Source organism: Notolepis coatsorum, assembly GCF_963971535.1.
Source record: "Notolepis coatsorum genome assembly, chromosome: 19".
Classification (NCBI taxonomy): Eukaryota; Metazoa; Chordata; class Actinopteri; order Aulopiformes; family Paralepididae; genus Notolepis; species Notolepis coatsorum.
In genome coordinates this window covers 65268261-65287336 of record NC_140183.1, presented here as the reverse complement: position 1 = coordinate 65287336, position 19076 = coordinate 65268261, and the positions used below count along the sequence as shown (strand labels likewise).

General features: G+C 43.5%; 1 protein-coding gene across 1 annotated transcript in view; it reads left to right on the top strand.

Moving 5' to 3' along the window:
• tex10 (testis expressed 10) overlaps nucleotides 1-19076 on the top strand; it is a 109300-nt gene that overhangs the window by 83697 nt on the left and 6527 nt on the right. Inside the window, exons 13-15 of the mRNA XM_084336987.1 lie at nucleotides 14432-14512; nucleotides 15027-15211; nucleotides 18438-18648. Of these exons, the coding sequence (XP_084193113.1) occupies nucleotides 14432-14512; nucleotides 15027-15211; nucleotides 18438-18648 (477 nt within the window). The remainder of the gene's footprint in view (nucleotides 1-14431; nucleotides 14513-15026; nucleotides 15212-18437; nucleotides 18649-19076) is intronic.

Sequence of the window (19076 nt, the reverse complement as noted above, 5' to 3'; positions counted from 1 at the left end):
AGCAAACTAACACATCCAACTGTCTCTCAACTAAGACATCCAACGAACTAACACATCCAACTGTCTTTCACCTAGACATCCAACGAACTAACACATCCAACTGTCTTTCAACTAAGACATCCAACCAACTAACACATCCAACTTTTCTTTAGTTTTTAACCTACTTTCTATAGAACTTCATTCTTAGATGCTTCTATAGAAAGTAGGTAAAACAAATTAAAAAAATTTTCTTTGCCCTATAGGAAAAAAAAAGTTTAGAAGCAGCTGGGAGGTGTGCTGTTTTAAGTGAGCGTGGGTTATTGAATTGATTGATTGCTAATTTTATTACTGTCCGCCTTGTTTCCAACTGGTTAAGTTTAGGCCCTCTTTCAAAGTTGGTTTGGAACCAGGGCTGGTGGTCTATCGCCCTGCTCTAAAGACAAACTCTAACCTTAACCAACTTCGAAAGAGGGCCTAAACTTAACCAGTTGGAAACCAGGCGAACAGTAATAAAATTAGCAAAAAAAAAATGCAAACCAATCAATCAATCCACGCGATTTTTATTTTGTTCCACAATGACTCATGACCCATCAATTTCATCATCCAACATTGTTTAAACAACTAAGACATTCGCCGTGACAGAATCGGTTTATATTTAGTCGTTATGACGCTATCAACATATCCATTTGTTAAAGATTATTGTCCGCCATCTTGTTTTTTCCTAAAAATCCCACGGCGGAGTGATTGTAATTCGGTTGTGGGCGGGTCCTGGGACCAGGAGCGTGGAATTGTGAAGAATACATACGTGTAAATTGACTTTCAGCCAATCAGAATCGAGAAATTTGTATGCCGTTGTATAATGTTGGTTAATACTGAGCACACTTAACACCAGAGCAGTTGGCGGTTGATCGCCTTGCTCAGGGGCAGATTTTCCCCAGCCTGGCCAAGGATTTTAAGCGGTGACCTTTCAGTCACAAGTCCGTTCCTCTAACCTCTAAGCCACCCTCCTCAGTCGCATCCCCCCCCCCCCCCCCCCCCCCCCCCCACTTGGAAGCGGTAGAGCAATGAACTCCTACATGTTTTTTGAGGGGAAGCTGTAGAGGTTTGGAGGGAGAGGGGGACATTGCGTTGTGTACATGCCGGTGTAAAAGTGTTGATATTCTGGACACAACTCTGGTTCCCCTCAGTCTCTCTCTCTGTTTCTCTCTCACACATGGAGCTCGGAGGGGGGAAGGTTTATCGCAGCGCTCCGGCCGAAAGGGGGATCCTTTATCGTGTCGCGCAGGTTGGGAGATGCATGGTTATCGGGCAGAGCGGAAACACGGGAATGCTAATGAAAGCCCATGGCGTGATGGGAGTGTGACATTTCTGCTCAGAAATTACCGTTAACGTAACTGCCCCGGGGCGAGAGAGAGAGAGTGTGTGTGAGAGTGAGAGGGGGGGACTATAATCACTAATTCAGCTCTTCAATAAAGGCCTCAGATCCTGCCTGTCTGAGTCAATCACTGACAAGGGGAGGGGGGTTGGGTGGCAGGGCGGGGGGGGGGGCAGTATTGAGGGACGGACCATGTCGGCTCTGATTCCGCTAATGAGACCGGATTGTTTTTAATGGCGGGGGAGAATGCCAACAGGTGCACAGGTCTGTCACACACTGGCTGAAGCACAGTCCATCGCACGCACGCACGCACACCTCAATTTGATAAAAAAGCTAAATGAGAAATTAGAATTTTATTCAAAATTAATGAGGAAAAGTTTAGCTTAATTTTTCACCTTTTGAAAGTTGACGGCGTGGCGGCCTCCCGCGTCTCACCTCAAGCTTGTCTCAGTCCGCGCGTGAGACGCAGATTCAGAGACTGCATTGACTGTCTTTAGTCTCCCTTGGCTGTGGAGGTGCCCCTGACCAGGGTTCCTGTGGCCCAGGGGTGGCTCTTAGCCACTCTGCTGTGGCTCCCTGTTACTTTATTTTTATTTTTATTTTTTCATCTCTTATTTTGGAGATCGAGGTCATACTTTGACACTGAAATGAAAAAATAAGTCAGAGGAAAATAGAGGGTTTAATTCAGCGTGGACAGATTAATTTGCTTTCAAGACTAATATGCCTGATATGTGGTGAGAAATTTGCGAACAACAAAAAATTAACTTTTTATTTTATAAATGTTCCACAAATAAGGGAAAGACTAGAATATACCTGCATAGTTCAGGGTTTTATTTCAAAGTCGGTCTACAGACTCCAGTGTTTTGTCTCCTCTTCTGGGTTTTATTTAAAAGTAGGTCTACACATGCCAGTAATTTTTCTCCTCTTCATAAGAGTTTGAGGTTTTCCTTTGTTATAACAGGTAAAAACAGCAATAAAATGTCAGAAAATTCCTTTTTGTTGTTTTATAATTGCAACAAACTGTGCTATGCTTTATTATATAAAGTATAATAAATCGCAAATTACTTTGGGTATGCAATCGTCAGGCGTTTTATGCTAAATGTGGGGTATGCTTGGGGATAACTATATATAAAACGTTATACACTGTTATCTTCATCTTAAGGGTAAATTGGTTTTCCGGCTCCAGATGAATTTTATTTTGTGGGAGGGGGGGGGGAAATGGCTCTTTTGGTAATAAAGGTTGCTGACCCCTACTCTGGCCTAAAGCCACAGCCTTGTTGAGGGAGGAGTGGGCAACCGCTTAGCCACACGGATCTCTTCCCAGCCGGTCCGGGGGGCGGGAGAGCAGCCATGTTTCAGAGTGGGGGTCCTTGAAGGGGGTGGTGCCAGGGGGTCCCGAGTAAATTGAGAGAGGTTTAACTTCACAATTATTCCATTCACTGGAAGGGAAAATGTACAAGGATCATGGGTTTCACTCTTCCCCCAGTGTGACAATTCTGTACTAGGTGATATCTAAACTAATTATGTGAGAACATCTTATCTGATGGGGGGTGTCTTTGTGACAAAGTCTTACCAAATGGGGTCAGTGGTCTGTATGTATTTTATTTTATGTATTTTGATTTGAAAATGTTTGGAAACCACTGGCTTGGGTCACGTGCTGTGCTTTCAAGTCTACTGGTATTGTTCCAGCATTTTTCTTGAGAATAAGAGTGTAATGATGATTACAGTGAGATCTGTGTTTGAATGAGGGCTTATCGTCAAGTGCATTAAAACCATCTTGCACTATTAACATGCTGTATGTAATGTATGTCTATATAGGGAGGTGTAGTCTGACGTCACTTTAGTTTCCCGCGCGGTCCATTGGGAAAATGTATTATCGGCTATTGTAATAATTCTGCCTCGTGAACATTGGCAAGCTTTCCATTTTTGCACAAAATGAGTTCCCTTCTATCACTAATATTATTGTAAAAGCATTTTTGGTTGAAATAAAATTATACTTAATTATTTTATGATTAATTGCAAATTGTTTCATGTTGAGCTATAGATTGTGGATGAATACACACAGAAAGGTACACCATGCCAATGTTCATGCTTTTAAAAAAAAGTATGTTTTTAAACTAGACGATTTTAGAAATGTGTCCATTGGAAATACATTGCAATTTCAAGCAAGGTGGACCGGCCGGAAACAACAATGACGTAACCGCTACACCTCACTATATATATGTGTGTGTGCAGCTTGCTGTAATATTGTTAGTTTGTGTGGTAATGTCGTTTGGCTGATGATTGCTGCATGACACTGATTGAGGCAGAAAGGGTGCTAGCTCTCATTCATTTGCTCCTTAATCCCATCCCTCAGTAATATCATTACTGCTATTGGACCCCCCCCCCACACACACACACACACTCAAAACACTTCCTAATTCATAAAACATTGTTTAAAAAGATTGTCCCAATTCTCCCGTATATCAACTCCCATTAGCCAAGATGAGTCCAGACATTCCGGTCAGCTCTGTGTGTGTGTGTGTGTGTGTGTGTGTGTGCGCGCATCTGTGTGCGTGGAGGTTTCGGTGGAGGTACCTTTCATTTGGGTGTTAAACTACAGGTGCTCGACGGCATGATTTCTGGAGTCAACCCTGAATCCAACTCCTCCTAGAGTTGACACTTTCGATGGCAGCGTTCTCGTACTCTGTTTACCGCTTTACACATTTCAGTAACGGAGCTGTTGCAGACTTGACCGCTGACGGGTTGGAAAACGGCTTCTACTTGTCACAGGCGACAGGCCTCATTATTTGGATATCTGGTTCCTGTAAACTCTTATTTTCAACAGATTAGCCATAGATTTGCATTGAAATGAAAGATTTGTGGGGTCTTAAGTGTCTGTTCCGTTAACTGTCGCTAACCAGGAGTCGACACCGACTCTTAGCACATTGTGTGCCGGCCGGATATGACAAATTATCGCTTGGATGCCAGCACGTTAATCAATGGGAGGACGAGCACATTTGTGAGCAATTAAACTATATCTTAAATTATGGCTATGGGTCTAATACACCCGTCGCGTATCAATGACTTGCTTGCAGTCAACATGTACGAAACTGATTGTTTTTTCATCAGTACATTTCCGTTTTATATTGTTTTGAATACGAGTTTAGTTTTGGAGATTTCTAGAAAGAAAAAAAGATTCCGCGATAATAGCCATTTACTGGAATACACAAAACACGTTGTCATTTTCCGGCTGATTTATGAATCGTTTTCAAATAAACGCTAGATTATCGAGTATTTGTGTTCTTATGCACGATACAAAAGCGGGCTGAAAAATAATTTATTCGTGCCGCGCTCTGCGCCTAACGCCACACACACACACATGTTGTGAACGCTGTGAAAAAGAACTCTGATTAACCCAAAACTGGTAACATAGAGTCCTTACCTCAGATCAGATGTTCTGCAAAAAGATGAATCCAATTCCTGATCGCCATTCCAAATATCGATCGCTTTTATTGATCCAACGCTATACTCCGAAACAGATAATTGACGCTGCTTCCAGTCCCCTCAATGAATGCACTAGTATCAGGTTGCATGCCCCAGAAGTAAAATATGGACCGGAGTTCTTTTTTCTGATGCAAGTCCCATCGACTCCAATCCAATGATGTGCAATACCATCTGGGAGACGATAGGGGGCGGCATTTGCCCTTTTCGAGCTCAGAGCCATTCCCAATGATAACGTCAGGCTGGATGGATGAAAAATGAATGGATATCGCTAATAAAAGAAATAACGATTAAATAACGAGAACTCGTTATTGGCAACCAACGCATGGCGAGTTAGGGCGAGAAATCTTGTTGTTGGCAACCAAAGTGTTAAGACTGTTGGTAGTCGAGGAATAGACTCTTTTGGAGTCGATTCTCCATCACTATGTCAAAGCACTTGGATTGATGGTCCATGCCTACTCCAATCCTCTGCTTTTATGAAGCGTGCCACGGAAAGTGCACAGATAGTGCATTGTTCTTTTAGGCTATAGGAAGAATAAGTTACAGTTCCTTGCTCTACATCTCGTGTGTGCATGTCTGTGTTAGGGCTAGGCGGTTAATATAATTTAAATTTCAACGATTTTGGCTTCCCACAGTCATAAAAACAAGATAATCGTGATAAAACAATTATTGTGCCACATGCCATGTTGCAAAAGAAATTTATTGTGTAAATGCAGCGCACGCTTCCTTCACATCGGAAACGCTGTGCCCCCCCCCCCCCCCCCCCCCCCCCCAGCTGGTGTTGAGAGGGTGGAGGGAGGAGCCACGACACGTTTCTCCAGTTATTTTGAAACTTCTTTGGTAACTTGTAGAAGATGTCTGAAAGGCAGTCTTTGGTCGAGAAGAAACCAAAATCGAGCTGTGTGTGGGGGATGGGGGGACACACACGCAGACTCACTGGCACTGCAAGCACACGTGTGGCCAATGCTGCTTGTATGCAATTCTTGTATGAAAGGTGCTATACAAATAAAGTTTATTATTAGTTTTATGGTTGCCTCATATGACCTCTTTCCCATAGGAAGTATATCTCCCCTCCTGTTTACAAACATTTGACAGGAGTTGAAAGATAAAATAAGACAAATAAATCTTGACCAGAAACCACTTAAAAATTTAACGTTCGAACTTCAAAGCAGTTCTCGTGTACGATCGCCATGACTGCAATTTGTTGTTAAGTCTTATAAAATACCGTCACAGTTGAATTAGTAAGAGTGAACAGCTTGGTGTCTTCAGGCTGAATTTAAAGGAACACAGCAACATTATGGGAAATTATCGTCTTCTCCAGAGTCAGACGAGAAAACGGATACAAGGACAAGGTCAAGTTTATTAGTATGTCCCAAACTGGGCAATTCATGTTACAGCAGATAAATAGGAGCTCCAAAAAAACACAGCAAACTTAACATGCATAACAAGAAGAACACAGACAGACATGTACAGTACATGGTCGCAGGATCAGATCATGACCACAGTCAAACAAGCAACCACAACCATCCACCCACCTCAAGAGCTGTCCGCTCTAATCGATGACTCCTTCCTGAGCACCTGCTCGTCATATATATGACCCAGACAGCTGAATTGTACCCCTACAATCTTGCTAGCCCCCCTCACAATCCCGTTAAGGGCATTCTTTTGTTTAATGCCAAGGTTTCCATACCAACAAATGGCAGCAAAGGAAACAACAGACTCTATGAAGGCCCTATAGAACAAAATCATCAAGGACGTATCCACCTGAAATTTTACTAACTTCCTTAGACGGAAGAGGCGCTGCTGACCTTTCTTACAGACCATTTCAGTGTTAAAATAAAATTTCAGACGATTGTCAATAATGGAACCGAGATATTTATAAGTGGTCACCAAATCCACTGTCTGGCCATTAACACATTCTGCGCCAGGCCCGAGATAAGTCGGGTTAACTCGCCATCGCTTGAGCGCCAAACCCGAGAAAAGTCGGGTTTTAATCGCTATTTCTTTTATTCGCTGTATCCATTCATAATTCATCCATCCAGCCTGATGTTATCATTGGGAATGGCTCTGAGATTGCAAACGGCCAATACGCCGCCTAACGCCTTGCGGCCGGTATTGCACATCATTGGAAAGCCTCTGGCTTGGGCTGTACGCTGATCTAAGAAGTCCGGTTCAGGTTTTCCTTCTCGGGCATGAGTAACCTTATAACACACGGACTGGGGACACTCGAGCACCACCGGTTCATGTGTTTTGGTGGATGAACGTTGGACACACGACCGCGATCAGTATTTGGAATGGCGATCAGATAATTGGATTATTCTTTTTGCAGTACATCATAGACGAGGTAAGGACTATATGTTATCAATCTTGCGTTGATCCGATGATTTTTTCCCCCGCAATCGCAGCGTGTGTCTGTAAGGTACTGTGTAATGTATGCCGTTGGTGGCGCTCTAAGCATAGAACCCCCCCCCCCCCCCTCCCTTTCGTGCATGCATGATGAAACATAATACCGATAATCTAGCGTTGATTTCAGATTGATTCAATAATCAGGCGAGAAATGGCACGATTTATAATGAAATGCACTGAAACGCTGTTTGCCGGAGGTTCCTGGGATTACACGGGATCACTCTAAAACTATACTCATATTCACCACGGTATTAAAACGGAAATGTATGGATGAAAAAATTATCTGTTTTTTGCATGTTGACCGGAAGAAACTCACTGACAATCGAAGTTGTTGTTAGATCCATAGCTATAATATTTAATATAGGTTTAGCACTGCAAACACCGGAACTTATTCCCATTGAACAGAGCGCTGGCACACAACGGCCCAATGCCCATAGCGACCCTTGGCGCTCAAAGTGTTAATGACACTACTCTGAGGAGCTAGTGAAGATTGTCTAAAATCAATGCACATGTCTTTAGTCTTTGTGACATTTAGTTGTAGAAATGCCTCTTCGCACCAGGAAACAAAGTCATCTACAACTGGGACATGGCTGGCCTCATTGTCACTCAGGAGACAATTACAGAATCATCTGCAAATTTGACGATGTGACTATTTCCATGTTGACTTCTACAGTCATTAGTATACAGGATATGCAAGAGTGGGGAAAGAACACAACCTTGGTGAGCCAGTGGATGATGTTAGTACACCAGACAATGCCCCATTCACCCGTACCCTCTGGGTTCTATTTGTGAGGAAATCAAGAACCCAACCAATAATACCTGAGTAAGCCAAAGTTGTTTACTAGTTTTTCAACTAGTATGTGTGGCTGAATGGTGTTAAAGGCTGATGAGAAGTCAACAAAAAGCAGCCTAGCATGTTTCTTGCTGACTTCCAGGTGTTTAAATAGAATGTTCAATAAGGTGATGGTAGCATCAGACACTCCTTTCTTAGCCCTGTATGCAAATTGCTAAGGGTCCAGGCAATACTTTTTTCCAGTAGCTCTTGCTTAACAAGTCTCTCAAATTACTTCATAACCACGGAGGTTAAGGCCACATGCCTGAAGTCATTAACCTCTTAACACATTGAGTGCCGACGACGAGATTAGTCGTGTTAACTCGCCATGCGTTGAGTGCCAATGACGAGTTTTCTCGTTTTTGCTTTTATTAGCAATATCCATAAATGTTTCATCCATCCAGCCTGACGTTATCATTGTGAATGGGTCTGAGCTCGAAAAGGGCAAATACCGCCGCCTATCGTCTCCCGGATGGTAATGCTATCATTGGATTGGATTGGGTGGGCATGTGCATTAGAAAAAAAGTCCGGTCCGGAGTTTTCCCTTCTCTGGCATGCAGTATCGTGTTACCAGATTGACTGAGGACCCTCAGAGCAGCGTCGATTATGTGTTTCGGACTATAACGTTGGATCAATAAACGCGATCAATATTTGGAATGGCGATCAGGAATTGGATTAAGCTTTTTGCAGAACATCTGATGTGAGGTAAGGACTCTATTTTACCAGTATTGGGTTAATCAGATGTTTTTTTTCTCAGCCATCGCAGCGTGTCTGTGTGTGTGTATGACGTTAGCGCTGACCAGGTCATGGATAATAGATTTTTCAGCCCGCTTCTCTAGCGTGCATAAGTACACATATATTATCGATAATCTAGTGTTTATTTGAAAACGATTCATAAATCAGCTGAAAAATTACGACGTTTTGTGTATTCCACTAAAGAGCTATTATCGCGGAATTTCTCAAACTATACTCTTATTCAAAACGGTATAAAACGGAAATGTACCAATGAAAAAACAATCCGTTTCGTACATGTTGACTGCAAGCAAGTCATTGATAAGCGAGTGGTGTTTTAGACCCATAGCCATAATTTAAGATATAGTTTAAGCCTTCGCAAATTTCCCCGACCTCCCATTGACTTCAGTGCTGGCACTCTAGCCCATATATGGTCAAGGGGGCGTGGCACTCAATGTGTTAACAGGCGCCCCCAAAATTGGCCATTTTACTTTTCATTTTTGAGGACTGCATACTTTTTTTGCAAACCAAAATACTATACTTAGTTTATACTTATAGCACATGCATGAGTCTGGTCTCTGTTGTTTCTGATACAATAAAGAAAATTCACTTTTAGTGCTAATGAAATAGTGTACCATAGGTCTGAACTTGAGTTGTAGAAAAACGTGTTACTCACGTTTTTCTGGAGTAGTTACTGTAGTAGTCCAGAAGTAGTATTTTTCCCAGAAATTGAAGACTGTAAGGGCTTTTCCCATAATTTTGGCATGTTCTTCTAAATATGTAGAAGACATAAACAAGATGGCCTATTGGGATGTTGGATCCTAATGTGAAAAACTGTGATTTTATACAGTGTCTGCATTTTATGTGCTCATTTTATGCCTGTCCTTTTTCTGTTGTGAAGCACTTTGAGCTGCAATTTCTTGTATGAAAGGTGCTATACAAATAAACTTTATTATTATTATGTGAGGTGGGAAGAACAGGCCTTTGAATTTGAGCCGGATGGATTAATCTGTCAATATTGGCCTATTGCAAACATATCAACATCGGCGTATATGTTGGCTGATAGGCACCTGCTATCTTTTTCTTACAGAACATAATACAGAGAAAATTTCTTGGGGTAATTTAGAAATGGTGTCATCACAGTTGTCCAGCAGAGAGCGCTTTTTCTATTTATAATTGATTATGAATAAATGTGTGTATGTATGTATTGCGGCAGATATCAACCCCCCTCTCATGGATATGTGAAGGACGGGAGATATTACTGCCACGGAAGGAGTGGAACCAATTAGGTAGCTGATTAGTACTGATAGAACACACCTGTGCATCATTAGTTCACCAACATCTCACACGCACACACCCCAGACACACACACTACAAATACACTAGGATAGAGAGTGTTGAGTTGAGGTGAGGTTGGAGTTATTGTAGTGAGAGAGAGATTGTTGTTGTACGGAGTTTTGAGAGGTAGTGAGAGGAGAGGTGAAGGCGTGGAGGTGTTTATTGTGTACTGGACCCTAGACTGGCTGAGAAACCCCCTTGTGTACTGAAAGAATAGCACTGTTTTTTCAATGTATACATAATGTAAATATCTGTAGATGACGGCATCTACTCAGACGGATCTATAGATCTTAAAAGTAGCCGGCAGCCAGTGTGTGTTTCCAAGTAGACGGTGGGAGAGCATAGAGCAGGGTGTGTGAGGTCCAAGGTCGTCAGCCGCATCCACCGAGATAGTTAATATCAACAGAGAAGCCGTTGCTATAGTGATGAGATAGGGTGGGTTGCTAGGGGGCTAGGCAGGCCACTGGTAGGGGATGATTTGGGTCATAGGTGACAGGAGACGTAGATGCATTGCACGGTTGCTATGGGCTATCAGCCGTTGCTAAGGACTATACTTTATAGCTGGGAGTTCTTCCGGTTTGATTCAGACTAGGAAATGAAGCGTAGACACGTAGACAGAGAGACCTCAGGAGCTGGAGGGTGAGGGAAGGGAAGGGAAGCTGACACGTAGCCCCCACCCTCCGGTTTCCACGAGCTAGCTTCGGCTAACAGGGAAGGCTTTATTTTTCTATTTTTCTCCCATCCCAATTTCACCTCGCCTGTAGCTCTCACCTCCATAGCCATGAAGTGCTTTGAGAAGCTAGTAAAGGGCTACATCTGCTCCTCCCTCCCCATCAACATGGACCCCCTGCAATTTGCATACCGCCCCAACAGGTCCACGGAGGACGCCATAGCCCATGTGCTGCACACAGCAGCATCACACCTGGACAAGAGGAAGGAACTATGTGAGAATGCTATTCATCGACTACAGCTCGGCATTCAATACCATAGTCCCCTCCAAACTCATAGCCAAGCTCAGGGACCTGGGCTTGAACTATGACCTCTGCCAGTGGGTCTTGGACTTCCTGACGGGCAGACCCCAGGTGGTGAGAGCAGGCAACTGCACCTCCTCATCCATCACCCTCAACATAGGGGCCCCCCAGGGCTGTGTTCTGAGTCCCCTCCTCTACTCCCTGTACACACACGACTGTGTGGCTCAGCGGAGTAGCAACACAATCATCAAATTTGCTGACGACACAGTGGTGGTGGGCCTGATCTCTGCAAACGACGAGAGGGCCTACCTGGAAGAGGTCAAGGTCCTGGCGGGATGGTGCCAGGAAAACAGCCTCTCCCTGAACGTCAGCAAAACAAAGGAGATGATTGTGGACTTCAGGAGGTCGGGGGTCAAGGACTACAGCCCCCTCAGCATCGACGGGGCACCGGTTGAGAGAGTGAACAGCTTTAAGTACCTCGGAGCCTACATATCCGAGGACTTGACATGGACCACACACATTGACAGTGTTGTGAAGAAGGCACGACAACGCCTCTACTTCCTCAGGCGCCTAAGGAAGTTCCAAGTCAGTCAGAAGATCCTTAAGAACTTCTACTCATGTACAATAGCATCCTGACTGGCAACATCACCTCCTGGTTTGGGAATAGCACTGCACAAGACCGAAGCAGACTACAAAGAGTGACACGTTCAGCCGAACGCACAATTGGAGGGGGGCTCCCCACCCTCCAGAACATTTACAACAAGCGGTGCAGGGGCAATGCTAAGAGAATCATTAAGGACTCCAGTCACCCGAACAACTGCCTCTTTGAACTGCTGCGGTCAGGCAAGCGATACAGGAGTCTCAAAGCGAGCACAGAAAGACTCAGAAGAAGCTTCTATCCCCAGGCCATCAGGCTGCTCAACGAACAATGAACACTACACAACAACCATCAAACGCACATAGCACACACATCCACACGCACACACTCACTTTAAACAAACACACTAGCACCCACTCCCCACACTTTATATTTATTGATAAAGGATTTGCACTACAACTCGTACACCTTACTGTAAATTGTACCTAAAATTGTACCTCATCCCATTTCTGCTTTGCACTATATAGTATTGTATATTAGTACACTGCATAGTATTGTATATTATATGGTAACTCAGTTACGTCTATTCTGCATCGAACATTGTACATATGTCTATACTGAACACTGTGACCTCATTTTCTACTTCTAATTTACATGCTATACTATGATATTTGATACTTATCTTGTCTAGCACAGTCTCTGGTGCGTAACAGTAAGAAGCATTTTGTATAAAAGTATTCTGTATGACAACTATTAAAGAAACTTGAAACTTGAACGTTGCTAGACCATGCCTCCCACTGGTCGGCTGCAGTGAGGATGAAGCCTTGCATCACGTGTCCCCTCCGGTACACGAGGAGGCAGCCGTCGCATCTTTTCACCTGTACAGCGCGATCTCTCAGTGGCGAGGAGTAACACGTGGGAGGCTCACGCTGCCCCCGTTACTTCCTGATTCTGCTGTACAGGCGCACCAACCGACCTGTAGGAGTCGCTGTCCACAATGTCCAATCCCCACCCACCAGCTTTCCCACCCCTAACACTGCCAATTGTGTTAGTATGAACGACCAGCCAAGCTGGTAGCAACGCAGAGAGCTGGGCTCGTACCCAGCATCTCCTGCGTTAGTGGCGAGCATCTTGCCCACTGCGCCACTTAGCCGCTCACAGGGAAGGCTTTTGGATAACACTAGGCTGCGACAACCACCGGGCTGAGAGAGAGAGATCATTAAAATAATGAATTAAGACTTTTCAAAGACTTTTCAGAACGGTTTCCATCTTGTACATAGTATGTTTATGGAAATAAACAACGTTCCAAGGAAAGGTATCCTGTTTCCAGTGTGTTAATTTTTTTGAGACAAATGTATCACCGGCGAAAGAGAGAGTATCAGTCAGTACGATGAGTAAGAGATAAACACAACGCAGAAACTTCACGGAACCACAGGTGACGAGGTGATTACTGGCTGAGGACCCGAAATCCAACAGTACTGACCCTGGACCGGACGCGTGAATACTTTCGGCAACAAACATGCCCTTCCGTGTTGTTCTGATTGGCCGAGCATGAGCCGCGACGCGCTCCTCAGAGGCAGGAATACTAAGCTCCCCCTTAACGCAATTTATACAAATGGAAGTATTGATTGCGCCGTAACGAATCATTAAAAAAATATACCGTTAACTGGAATATGTTGTTTCTTTACACATATGTTGGATTATGTAATTGGTTTGTCATGACAAACCAATAAAAAAATCACGATTTACCCGGTGGCTACAACAACACACAGTAACTACATGCATCATTGTTTACAATGAACGGTGGGGCTAATCTAAAGGACTGGACACGGACGCGTTAAACTAACCTAAAGTTAGTTGTTCACCAACAATCTACAGACACAAACAAACACAACCGGACTGTTATATTAAATTAATTGTTTGCTGTTTAACGTGTCCGTGTCCAGTCCTTTAGATTAGCCCCACCGTTCATTGTAAACAATGATGCATGTAGTTACTGTGTGTTGTTGTAGCCACCGGGTAAATCGCGATTTTTTTATTGGTTTGTCATGACAAACCAATGACATAATCCAACATATGTGTAAAGAAACAACATATTCCAGTTAACGGTATATATTTTTAATGATTCGTACGGCGTAATCAATACTTCCATTTGTATAAATTGCGTTAAGGGGGAGCTTAGTATTCCTGCCTCTGAGGAGCGCGTTGCGGCTCATGCGCATGCGCGCGCTCGGCCAATCACAGCAACGCGGAAGGGCATGTTGGTTGCCGAAAGTATTCACGCGGACCGGACGACTACTCCGAGTATTGAACAATCCCCTTTTTGTACAAGAGCCTGTCTTTGTGTTTTCACCATCGGACTGTATTACGACCATTCTATTTGCCCATCGTACTATTATTCTGCCTGTAAATCAATAAATATTCGTATTGATTTGATATTGTTTGTTTTTGAACCGTGATGAGTCTGAACACCACCAGGCTCGTCACTATATATATATATATATATATATATATATATATAATATTCATATCAGTCAATATTTCTATATTGAAACTTTTTACTCCCTGATATCACCACATCAGCCCCAAGAATCCAGTATTGGTCGGGCTCTACTTTGAATAAACATCTCTCTTTGGATGAAGGCAGTCAGTTCAATATTGATGATACCTTTCTTCCAGATGAATCAGTGAAATGACGTGCAACGTTTCCTTCACAGGAGGTTTGCCACTGTCTGGAGACGCTGGGCTCTCGCTCCCAGTGCTTTGACATACTGCAGAATGGCATTTGCAAATTTCTGGTAAGACAACGTTATTATAATTCAGGGGCACAATTTCTCCGTCACTAATTCCTTCGTTTAGTGCCGGAGTCTGTGCTTCATTCTTTCAATTCATCTTCTGCCTTGAATGTATAAAAATAAACTTTATGCGTGTGTCTGTGTGTGTCGCTCGCTCTGTCTGTCTCTGTGGTGTGTCTCCCTCTCTGTCTGTCTCTCTCTGTGTGTCTGTCTCCCTCTCTGTGTGTTTGTCTCCCTCTCTGTATCTGTCTCTCTCTCTGTGTGTCTCTGTCTGTTTCTATCTCTCTCTCTGTGTCTGCCTCTCTGTCTGTCTCTCTGTCTCCCTCTCTGTGTCTGTCTCTATCTGTGTGTCTCTGTCTCTCTCTCTCTCTCTCTCTCTCTCTCTGTGTGTCTCTCTCTCTGTCTGTGTCTCTGTCTGTTTCTCTCTCCCTCCCTCTGTCTCTCTCTCTCTCTGTATGTGTCTCTCTCGGTCTTTCTCCATCTGTCTGTCTCTCTCTCTCTCTCTCTCCCCCCCCAGACTAAGCTGGCGGTGGTGCCTGACAGCATGGCAGCAGGGCTCCTGAGGGCGATGTCCAGGCTGCTGGACGTGTCTTCCCCGGCCGATGAGCTCCTGCTCGGGTTCCTGTCGGAGTGCTGCCTCAGTCTGCTGGCTCTGCTGGTCACCCTGCAGCAGGAGGGCCCCTCCGACACCAACCACAAGAAGTGCGCATGTGTGGGGGGGGGGGGGGGGGGGGTGGTCTGTGTGCGTGTTAGGGCTGTCACTTTAACAAAAAATCGAATTCGATACTCGTTGCAGAATTGTAGACTAATTCGAATTTCAGCGTCAAAAAGGGTCTTTAAAATGGCAAGACTAAAAATAACCATGACCAGTAATTATTTGGAATACGTGTAGGTCAGCTACGTAATGGTGGAACTGAACGACTCACCCGCTTGCTGTCGCCGTTGACTAAAACAATCCGATGGAGCAACAGCGTGATACAATCCCCATAATTAGGTGCATTTAATACACTCAGGCCGGAATCCACAGAGGCTTTGCTCGCGTTTTCCGACGGAAAGCCGGCGCATCTCGCTCTCAAATGAATGAAATTAGCGTATATTTAAATGAGGTAATATGGGCGGAAAATCTCCCCTTTCTATGTAAATGAGCCTCTAAACAGGTGATCATGGCAGCAGTAATTGTAGCAGACCGTGAAAGAATATAGAATATCTCGAACGACAATATCAAATCAAGATATTGAGCATCGTACTTATTTACATATCGTTATATAACGTTGTGGGCTTTGGCTTAATGCTCGTATAAACATAATCTAATTTGAGCGACAAATATAAAGCCACATGCAGAGTTATATCGCTATAGTGGCTGTATACAGCGCGCACCTGCACATAATGGAGAAGAGTTACCGTTATAGTTTGCGAGCCAGTCTCACCCACGTTACATATTGGAACGGAGAGAAAGATACTGTTAGTTGGGGAAGAAAAAGTGAGAGAGAGAGGAGAGAGTTGTTTTTTGCTACAATGCTGTATGGTAACGTTGGTGAAGTGAATTACCAGTTAAAAACGGTATCGTAATATCGCCAAAGCCAGGTGCAGTGACATACTCCAACACCGAAGACCAGCGTTTTGGACTATAGGAACCCGGTCCGTACGAGGCCCCCCTATCCAGCGACTACCCGACTGGTTGCATGTACATTTTATTAGCCCCAGTTTAATGTTACACATTAAATATAATAATTCAACTCGGTACCCCTGTCCCCTCCAGTTAATAAGAGCGTCCGCCATTTTGTGTACATTTACTATTGGTTAATATATCATTTAGTATTTGCCAAGCTCATTATTTAAATACAGTCAGGGTTGTGTAGCCCCTTAGCTACAGTCTGTTTGTTATTTCATCCCTATATAAGCGACCTTAGGTTTTATGAAAGGCGCTATATAAAACGTAGTTATTATTATTATAAAATTTATAATTAATTAATAATAACCTTCACTAGAATATAATCTAATTATGAAATCAAATATAGGCCAGGGCTTTACAACTTAATAAAGAGATTGAATACAATTAAATGGGATATAAACGGAATATAGCCCAATATGATTATATTATTTCATTGTATATGGTACATTTAATTTAGTTCCTATCCCATTTAATATATATTCTTTATTAAGTTGTAAAGCCCTGGCCTATATCTGATTTCATTTAGATTATAGTGAAGGAGACAAGTTCTTATTAATTAATTATTAATAAATTTGTAATTGAATAATAATAATAATAACTTCAGAATAATAATAATCATGACATTGCATTACTGCTGACCAGCACCTATATCAGAAATAAATGTTTACTGTATTGATCATCATCTCAGAAGCAAGCATTTGAAATGTCAGTGCTATAGCCTTATTTCTAAATCAGCGTTGCGAAGGCTATTGGCACTCGGCTTTATATTTCTCGAACAAGTTAGATACTGTTCATAACTCATAAGATCTATTTTCTTCAGTATTCCGTTCATTTTGTATTGTATTTCGTTTACTTCGTAATGTATAGAGTGCAAAAGAATATAATCTTTATTGTCATTGATGGTCCAACGAAATTGAGTTTAGAGCATCACCACATACAAACATACTGAATATAGCATGTATAAATAATAACATCAATAATATAATATCAATGTCCCAAGTGCAATAGTGCTAGTGCAAATGAATAGTATGACAGTCCAGTTGAGTTAATGGATGGAGTGATTTCTTGATTTCTAATTTATTAAATTTTTTTGGACAGCGCGCTAAACTTGACAGCACGCTATTTCGACACACATTTCTGCCAAGAGCGCTGTCAGCGGGGCAGAGTGCAGACTGCTCGCAAGCTACACACATTGGGCGTGTCTGCGCATGGTATCTCATCGAGTAATGTGCTTTGTGGATACCTCGCAGACGCAGAGCAGGCTCCGTGAATGCAATTTGCTTCGCGCAATCCATTCTCTGTGGATTCCGCCCTCATTGTGTATTAGCACGGCTCTCTTCCTCACGTCGTTAGCATTGGCTAGCCCGACGGCTATTATTAACGTGTCGAAAGATTCCAGCCAGTGAATCCACAGAATTGGTGGCTCGCCAGGCGGGGCGAGGAACGGAGAGAGATGTGAGAGTAAAGATTCCATAATCCTCGTCACCAATATTGTGTATAATAATAACACAGCGGTAGACGTTCAAACACTCGCACCAACTGCCGGCAACAACAACACTTGGCAGCATGTCGCAAAACCCACGTGCCGTCTTAAAGGCGCAGTCGGTATACATTCTTTTCAAGTTCGAATTTCTCCGTTCATGTTCGAATCTGGTGTTTTTATGTAAATTCGAAATTATATTGTGACAGCCCTAGTTTGCGTGTGGGTATGTGTGTGTTGTGTGGGACCGCTCCACCTTTTGGCTTAAGCTGTTGAATAAAGTGAACGAGGACGTCCCTGCGATATCCAAAAATGTCACCTCACTTTTTCACAGATTTCTAGAACATCTTCAAGTCGTGGAGGAAACAAACTTACCAGCCAAAACTGATCAGCATGTAGCTAGCTAGTGGCTGCTGTAAATCTCCCACCACCCCTTTTTTATTTTTTTAACACAAACATTTAACATCCATTTCGCTAATGTAGTAGCAGTTTTATTCAGTCATCACACACAATACAATATGCACAATCATTCAACAATCTTTGATTTGGCAGTGACTGAAAAGGTACAGACTGAAGCATAATGCTTATACACGCCTGTCCTATATTCTTAACAAAATTAAGACTCAAACAGTACTGTCATCTGCTTTCAACCAGAAAATGTGAACGTGACATGCATATTCTAAGATGATGCATCTATCAGTTGTGTCCATTAAGCTCTATGAAGAATGAAGCAAGTTGATATTGATTGTGACCTCCTCGCCTGCGTTCCCTTGCAGGGAGGCCATCTGGGGCGCGTGCGTGGCGGCCCTGAGCACCGTGCCCCGGCTGATGCGCACGGTGCTGCAGCTGTTCCGCGTGGGGGACCTGTGTGAGGAGGAGCTGCCCCAGCTGGGCCACATGCTGTCCATGCTGCTGCAGCACACGCCGCTCCGCAGCCAGCTGGTGGCCAACGCCACTCTGCTGCAACACATCGTACAGGAGCTAACGGTAACCTGCTGCAACACGTCATACAGGAGCTAACTGCTGCAACACATCATACAGGAGCTAACTGCTGCAACACATCATACAGGAGCTAACTGCTGCAACACGTCATACAGGAGCTAACTGCTGCAACACGTCATACAGGAGCTAACTGCTGCAACACATCATACAGGAGCTAACTGCTGCAACACGTCATACAGGAGCTAACTGCTGCAACACATCATACAGGAGCTAACTGCTGCAACACATCATACAGGAGCTAACTGCTGCAACACATCATACAGGAGCTAACTGCTGCAACACATCATACAGGAGCTAACTGCTGCAACACGTCATACAGGAGCTAACGGTAACCTGCTGCAACACGTCATACAGGAGTTAACTGCTGCAACACATCATACAGGAGCTAACTGCTGCAACACATCATACAGGAG